General features: G+C 35.0%; 1 protein-coding gene across 1 annotated transcript; it reads left to right on the top strand.

Moving 5' to 3' along the window:
- Positions 1-3,409: 3,409 nt before the first annotated feature.
- On the top strand, positions 3,410-7,801 carry LOC123547488 (vitelline membrane outer layer protein 1-like). Its single transcript, XM_053551727.1, has 4 exons — positions 3,410-3,749; positions 5,837-5,955; positions 6,268-6,459; positions 6,735-7,801. Exons 1-4 carry the CDS (start codon positions 3,521-3,523, stop codon positions 6,990-6,992), a joined length of 798 nt encoding a protein of 265 aa, XP_053407702.1. The 5' UTR covers positions 3,410-3,520; the 3' UTR covers positions 6,993-7,801.
- The last annotated feature ends 858 nt before the right edge of the window (positions 7,802-8,659 follow it).

Genomic DNA, 8,659 nt, shown 5'->3' on the forward strand with positions numbered 1-8,659 from the left:
GCCTTCAAAAACTATGTCATTAGGTCAAATAATAGAAAAACCTTGTGACCTCTCTAGAGGCCATATTTTTCAATGGATCTTCATGAAAATTGGTCAGAAATTTTTTATCTTGATGATATCTAGGTCACATGTGCTCAAAAACTAGGTCACTATGTCAAATAATAGAAATAACGACGTCATACTCAGTTCAACACCGGGTCATGTGGGGATAGGTGAGCGATTCAGGACCACCATGGTCCTCTTGTTTCACACTTCTTTTTTTTTTAACATGAACATTTACGTCTTTATTTCGACCACCTATACGTTTTATCAGGGCTGCTAATCTTAGATAGTTAGACTAATTTTCCTTGTTCCTTGTCTAGGTTCACATAGTCCAATAAGTAACTGTCTTATATGTTGCAATATAGTCACGATGACAGTGTTACTAAATTATAAACGTATTTTCATATACATGTGTACCTTTCATTACCATGTAAATAAGGCAATCCAAATGTATATTTGAGCCGCGCCATGAGAAAACCAACATAGTGGGTTTGCGACCAGCATGGATCCGGACCTGCCTGCGCATCCGCGCAGTCTGGTCAGTATCAATGCTGTTCGCTAACAGTTTTTACAATTCCAATAGGCTTTGAAAGCAAACAGCATGGATCCTGGCCAGACTGCGCGGATGCGCAGGGTGGTCTGGATCCATGCTGGTCGCAAACCCACTATGTTGGTTTTCTCATGGTGCGGCTCATATTCGTATTAATCTTATTAATCCTATAGAGTTTCCATTGTATAGTGCTCAGACTCCTATAGAGTTTCCATTGTATAGTGCTCAGACTCACTCGTTAAGATTCGCTTACTTTTTACTGCAGTAACTTGAAGTTCAAATTAGGGAACCTTTTTTAGTGGCTTCCGGTTGTTCGGTGTTTCTAACAGGGTTTGGTCATGTCTGCCTGTAATTGAATTCGGGTTTGCAACTTCAATATTCCTATAATGATTAAAAGATAAGACCTAATTTGTGCCGGTGTGATTTATATTCACGACCTGAAAGTGAATTTAGGACTGGAAGATATAACGTGCCATTGAAGTCTTGTATTGAGAGCATGATGTTTTTTTTTAAGAATTGGAAGTAATTTTGATCTTTGACTAGTAGGAACCCACTACAGATGCAATTGTCTCATTTAGTTCGGAGTATAAAGATGTAATTCAATAAGCGGAAGTTATTTGAATTTTTAAATGCTCATTTATATCCATTCAAACCCCAACTGATTTACATTTAATTAAAATCGGTTTTTTTTGTGTATGAAAATACGTTCATTAAGTTTTTTTGATGTAATGATTTACATGTAACTAATTCCGTTTTTCTTGGTCTAAAAAGTAGGCCTTTTTATGAATTAGTGTTAAGTGCTTTTTTATATTACTTCCATCATAACGAAAAAATGTAACCCATCTATGTTTTTATTTTACATCGAGTTCAGTTTATGAATGACGTTTTTATAAGCGGAAGTTCTATTGATAGAGCGATGCTCATCAAAACTCATAAAACCCCTTTTATATATTTAAGGTCTTACGAAGTCTCGAGTTAATAAACTGAACGGAATTTAGCTACTGCTATTTATCCCATGTTAATTTAATCCAAATGCGCATGCCAGTTTTAAAACATTTGCTTTGTTATTAGATATAGGAAGTTATTATTTAATTATTATTTTAATGACTCTAGTCTGTTTTGGTTTGAGGATTGGTGAAGCAATGTTTGAACGAGTATGTCGAGATTGGAATTAGCGGTATTTACTCTTGCTAAATTTCTATAATAAACTTGTCCATTTTCCAATTTGGACAGTACCATTAACTGTTAAAAGGGATGCTGATCAAAAAAATATTGGCTGAATAGCGAACAGTGCAGATTATGATCAGACTGCACGGATGTGCAGGCTGATCATGATTTACACTGGTCGCAAAGGCAGAATAAATCGTGTCAAGCATGGAAAGGATAAACCTCGCGTTTTCCTACTATTTGACATAGATGATGCAATACCAATACAATCTGTAGGGAGATGATTTGGAAGTATAGAATACAACCAAGCACTTAAATCTGTAAAAAGATCCTTTGGAAGCAAAGAATGCAACCAAGAAGAATAAAAGGACCAGAAAATATAACAACACTGAATCCAAGTACGGAGAGTACGGCAGATTCAGTTTGATTGAGTCTGTTCATTACAGGTTCTAAAATATGCAACGCCCTCACGACCCCTGGCACCGGCTGAAGCGGAATTCTGTCAAATTAATTTTAATAAGACTCTATGATCCTAAAGGACCAGGAAATATAGGAACACTAAATCTAAGTACGGATACACTTTTTACGTCGTCAAACGGCACTTAAAACCATGTTTGAGACTGAACAGCATCATCAGTCTCTACACTCATTTCACCACAAAATGACTGCCATCCAAGTTAGTGTGCAATCTTTGTAACTCACTTTGTTGACCTGTCCCGCTAGTAGTTGTGCACAAACATTCTCCGATTACAATGGCTTTGATTGTTGTTCCACTTTCTTGCTTTTGGCAGCTGTACAGGTTCCTCCTTTAAAAATCAAGAGTCTTGGAGGTTTTGACAACAATGTAACAAGCGTGGTGTTTGCAGGATAGATATTCTGATAATGAGACATATATATATATATAGTTGTCTAAGATTGTGTCAATGTAGGGTATAGTTGTGTTTTCCCTTATATACTTCTGTGTTTTTCAGATGCATATAGGCTTGAACTTCTCAGGATAAAACTGTATCTGCAATGTCGAGTCTTTAATTGTGGAAAGATCTTGCTTCTCAGCATGTTCAACGTTATTGATCTGTCAGTAAGGGAGTCCATTATCTGCGAAAAGTCTACTGTCAGATGAGATATTCAGTCTATACGTACATGTATCAACGGCACCTAATAAAATTGTGCATATGTTGAATAAGTAATAAATTTATAATAATTTAAAGCACAATGTAGCTGTACGTAGATACTAAATAACTATTTTTTTATGACTCGACGGAGATCAAAAGATTTAAATTTATGTTTAAGGCAAAACTATTTTCAAAAACGTAATCGGCTTACCGATCAGGGCGTTTTGCAAATATATTGATGGTATGAAAACAAGGTAAAACAATACATCATTTTTAATATTTTTGAAAAGGGAACTGATCCTGCACTGATACAGCTGTTAGAAAAAGCTACAAATTGCATGTGTTGTAAATCTTGATTTAACTAACATTGCAATCTACGTCCTTTCTAAACATCTTTCATTGTACAGTGTTAAGACAAAAAAAGAAAGAATAAAGAAAACAATCCTCTTCAGCCGGTCAAAAGTATGATATCCCTGTTGACAAAAACTTGACAAAATACCACATTACATTGATGTTATCTTATTTTTACGTATACTAGAGCACTGCGTTTGCAGTCAAATTTCGGAATTCAATAAAAGCACACGTATTTCTAAACCGAAATCACAACTTTATTTCAACAGTTTGATAAAGTAATATCCTCAAAACAAATATGCTTTGTCATAGAATGCTATGCTTTCTTGGATTTGTTGCAATCGCGTTTGGTTTCAAGTCCGATTTTGATTCCATCCCATCACAGGATCCTGCTGAAGAATCTGAAGAGACCGGAACGGATACGTTAAATCAGCCAGACGAACCGCCATTCGACTCTGAGGATATGTATCCAGACGACTTTGAAGATACTGAAGATATAGACGACGTAGCTAAACCAACAAATTTTAGTGAGTTACAATTTTGTACATTTAATAATATCAAATCTATATTTGTACAATTACTTTCTAAATTGGAATTACATAAAATACAAGTAGCAAACGTGTTCCTACGTCAAAGCAATATATGTAGAATATAATCTATATTGTTTATGTGTGTTGGGGATGTGAGGGGTGTTGGGAGATGAAAAAGGGGCTGTGGTCGACTGGTGGTAAAACTAACTGACTTCACATCAATTTCCCGTTACCAATGTGAACTTTAGTTTAATCACATTCTATCGCAAATTCTGTCTTAACAATCCGAAACCTCGCATTGGTTGTAAAATTCCAAATGCGAGGAAACCACCCAGTTGGCTGCTTATAGAAGGTAGTTTTACCAAGGTATCAGCCCATCCCTGTCTGTAATTTTGCACAAATGAGCACCTGGGACCCTACTTCAATATCAAAAGACTTGAACAAGTCACCATAAGACCAAAGTTGTGTTGGTTTACCCTAAACGAAACAAAAATATTACCTAGGTTTGATTTCCGGTCCTTTTCTGATCCAGAACATTAGCTCTTGAAAAGATTAAACTAAAGCTCTTTTTTCAATTTCTAATTTTAACAAATGAAATATTCGCTATACCTGTATTATTAATATAATGAACAGAATTATTACTAAATATAAGTAAAGAAAAATTCCTTATATTTTCTCTTAATTTAATATCAGCACATTTTTCAGCATGATATGGAATACGATCATAGTTTTCCTTCAAAATTTCAAGTCTTTTTTTTTGGATTAAATTCAATCTTTCATGAGAAAGAAACAGAAAAATATAACAAAAATATGAAAACTGCTAACAGCTAGTTCTCTTAAAATAACATTAGTTTTGAGTTATTTTCCCATTATCCACTTTTTCGCTAATCTCTAGTAAAGATTTCGCTAAATAAGAATATGGGTTACAGTATTCTCCGAATTTAAAACTTAGCCTACCTGATGTGAAAATCTATTGCAGTAGTTTAAAATCTTGTGTTAAATATTATTATATAAATCATAAAAAAACTTTTCAATTTTCTTTTTATACTTGCTCTGCCGTCAAGACGTTTAAATCTTATTTAGTTTAAAATTATAATCTGCAAAAATCTGTTTTGTTTAGTTTATTATAGAGAATAAATTTTGTGTCGTAACATATATCATTAATAAGTCACAGGTTTTATCCATTTCTTGTAACAGTGTTTTCTTTGATTTATCTTTAGATATAAAACGATTCTATTCAAGTAACATACATCATTCAAAAGAACTTCATTAAAACACCAGTCTTAGTCTGAAACGAATTTAATAAATTAAATGTAATTTCTGTTGTAAATTTCAGTCATTTTGGACACCAAAAAGTTCTAAAATTCAATTTAGACTTCATTTATAAATACGTTATTATAAACTTTTCCGGATACGGATACTTTAGTAAATTTTAGTTAGTGCATATTTCGATGTAAAAAATGTAAAATTCCGAGAAATTGTTGGGAAAATGTTCATGGGTTATTATTTTACAAGGAAAAAAATACATTTTTGCTATAAAAACAAGGATGAATATCAAATAGGTTAAGCCACGTTCTAAACACGCAGCCTCCCCAAACGTAACCCCAGCACGTGGACGCACCAACACACACACGCACACGCACGCACGCACGCACGCACGCACGCACACACACACACACACACACACAGACAAGGCCAAAACAAACAAATAAAGGAACACAGTGGGGCAAAACCACCACTGGGGAACCTAAACCGGTTTATGGTGCACCTAACCTCACTCTTACCCCCACTATGTTCCAAACTCACAGGACAGTGTAAATAAAAGTTTACGAACAGAGAAAAGTTGAAATTCTCAAACACATCTTTAAAATCAAAACATCTTTCTAGCACCTACGGGAAAACATCATTTATATCGAGATTTTGCATACAATGGGCAAAGCACGAAAACCCTTGTGACAAACAGTAGACCAGTCTTTTATATACATTTTGTTTACTGCTTAAATGAATATTCATTTCAATTTCTGTTGATGGAATAATAAAAAAATCTATATCTAAGTAACAAACATTCATTTTGTTGATTTCAGTTGATAAAATGTCACACCACAGAGATACCATAACAGTACGCAATGGCGAAAGGTTTGGCAAATGGGGAACAGCAGAATATTGCCCAGAAGGTGCATATGCTGTTGGGTATGACTTGAAGGTATATAAAGACAATTTTAACATACTTTTAATAACGCAATACACTATCACCAGATAAATCTGACAATAGCCCTGCGTGTTCGGTTCAGTTTAGAATTACATGTATTTTTAAATTTCAAATTCAAATAATTAGAATATGTCCGTGTCATTACTTTGAAGATTGTTTTACCACGATTAAAGCCATCTGCTATGTTTTACCTGTTTCCTTTATCACCTGTCTTGTTACATATGATTTTCATTTTAAAAAAATATTTTAAAGTACGAAGTGACTAAAATGTGGTATTTAAACATGCTATGTTTCCTCTTTATATAGATCGAGCCCCGGCAAGGCAGATATGATGACGATACAGCCTTAAATGCTATAAAGCTTTTTTGTGAGTATCCAGGTGGGTCTGGTGCCGGGGAAATAACTTCAACCGAGGGTAGGTGGGGCGTATGGCAAGGCCGTACAAAATGTGAACGGAAAGGTTTTCTGACCAGCTTCATATTACAGGTTGAAAGCTATGTAAGTATTACAATTTCCATTTCATTTGCTATTGATATTTTGCGTGGATAACAAGCATGTTAGTCGCTTTTGAATTTTCCTTCACGAGGAACGATATACAGAAGTCCATATTTACAGAAATGTACACATGTACGTTACACATGTATCTGAGTTTAAGTCAGAATTAAGTGATGTGTTTTCGCGTATATTCTTGCACAGATTGAATTTGATGATATTAATACGACAAATATATATAATGTATAGTTAATGCTTGCAATTATAAAACGTATCTTCAGCAAGGGTACTATGTTGATGACACATCCGCCAACTTCGCAAAATTCAAGTGCCGAGATTTACGCGGCTATTATAAAGAGAAGGAACTTGCACTTTCGCTCGGATCTGGATATGGACAGTGGGGAGAGTTTGGCTCCTGGAGTAACAGTTGTCGCAAGGGTCAAGCTATATGTGGCATACAGACAAAAGTTGAAGCTAGCCGTGGTGTACATCGAGATGACACAGCCCTGAATGATGTCAAATTTTTTTGTTGCAAGTAAAGAAGATATATTTGAAAAGTAATGCAAACATGACTAAAATTGTAACCTTAACTTCCTATAACCACTTACAGCGAAATAGTTTTCATTGTAATCATTTTGTTAAATGATACATGTATACTTGTGGTGTTACTTCAGGACGAGTTTTACATTTTCTGTTTAGTGCAGAACATATGCCTGCAAACAGTTGTACTGAAACTTATTTTAGCTGTTTAGAACGGTCTTCTTCGTGAAGTAGAGTATTAATTTCGAAAAGCGAGATTGTACCATTATAAAATGAGGATAAGTTTTGTGTGTTGCATCGGACGTTGTATTTCGCTTGACTTATTTCAAGAATGATTCTAAATGAAACTAATAGTGTCAAATGCTCCGTGTTAATCATATTTAACATTTGTTTAAATGTATGTATGTACAAATGTATCGGAACGGCTTCATGTACTTGTTTAATCCATTGTAATCAGCATTAGAACTGTTTTACAACAAATAAGCTTTGTTCAAAAGTTACAAAGATGAGGACTAACACTTTGATCTGTTGTTAACTATGGTCTTTGACGTGTTATGGCGAGATAGAGCGTTCATATAAAAGCCAGAAAGATATCCAGTCAATTCCACTGATACATCGTTGATAAATCTTAGTTCTGTGCTCCATTGAATTTCAGGAATAAATAATTATAATTCAATCAATGCATCACTATAGTTCGAACAATTAGTGTTCAGTTAAAACGTTAGTTCTTATATATCGTTTTATCAGTTTCGGGTTAAAATCCTCTCTAACTCCAATAACTACTGTTTTCTAATAAAAATAAATTGTTTGTTTTGTTGGATTTTACGTCGCACTGACACAACTTTATGTCATATGGCGACCTTCCAGCTTTGATAGTAGAGGAAGATCTCAGGTACCCTCCGTGCATTATGTCATCACGGACGGAACCACCGACCTACCGCAAGCCAGCTGGATGGCTTCCTCTCATGAAAAATTCAATCCCCCGAGTAAAGCTCGAGCCCACATCAGTGAGTGGCAAGTGATTTGAAGTCAGAAACCTTAACCACTTGGGCCAGGCCTCCCAAAATAAATAAATAAATAAAAGGTAAAAGGTACGATTTCCATGAAGCACAGAGCACCCTTAACACAGCCATAGAGAAATGCATGGTAAAGTATGCAGGCAATAAAAAAGAAACTGAAACGGAAAAATATAGTAGACGGGCTGCTCCAAAAGTCCAACAACAAGTATATTTTAATTATATTTAAAATACAAAAACTGGGTAAGTGATAAATACAAAGGCGGGGGTGTTGGGGAAAGTGGAAGAAAGCAAGGATAAATGTTCAATAGGGAAAGCCACGCTTCAAAAACGCAGTCTCCCTACACCACAGCAGCGCAAATACGCTCGCACACACAACAAACACATAACAACTAACATCACAGACTCACAAGCAGGGTAAACAAACAGAGAAGTAGGAAAATCAACACGTCTTTAGGGTATGCCAATCCCTATTTTCAACAAGTTAGACAAGACAGTGTAAATAATATAATTCCCTGCTGTGAAAGGCTCTAACATTAGAAACAAAATACCAGGTTATACTAAGTCTAACTTATACAAAGTATAATTACACCAATGTGTTCAACAACTTGTCTGAAGTCAGAGCACCAAGAGTCAAACTATTATGAGCA

This window comes from Mercenaria mercenaria, chromosome 9 (assembly GCF_021730395.1).
Source record: "Mercenaria mercenaria strain notata chromosome 9, MADL_Memer_1, whole genome shotgun sequence".
Taxonomy (NCBI): domain Eukaryota; kingdom Metazoa; phylum Mollusca; class Bivalvia; order Venerida; family Veneridae; genus Mercenaria; species Mercenaria mercenaria.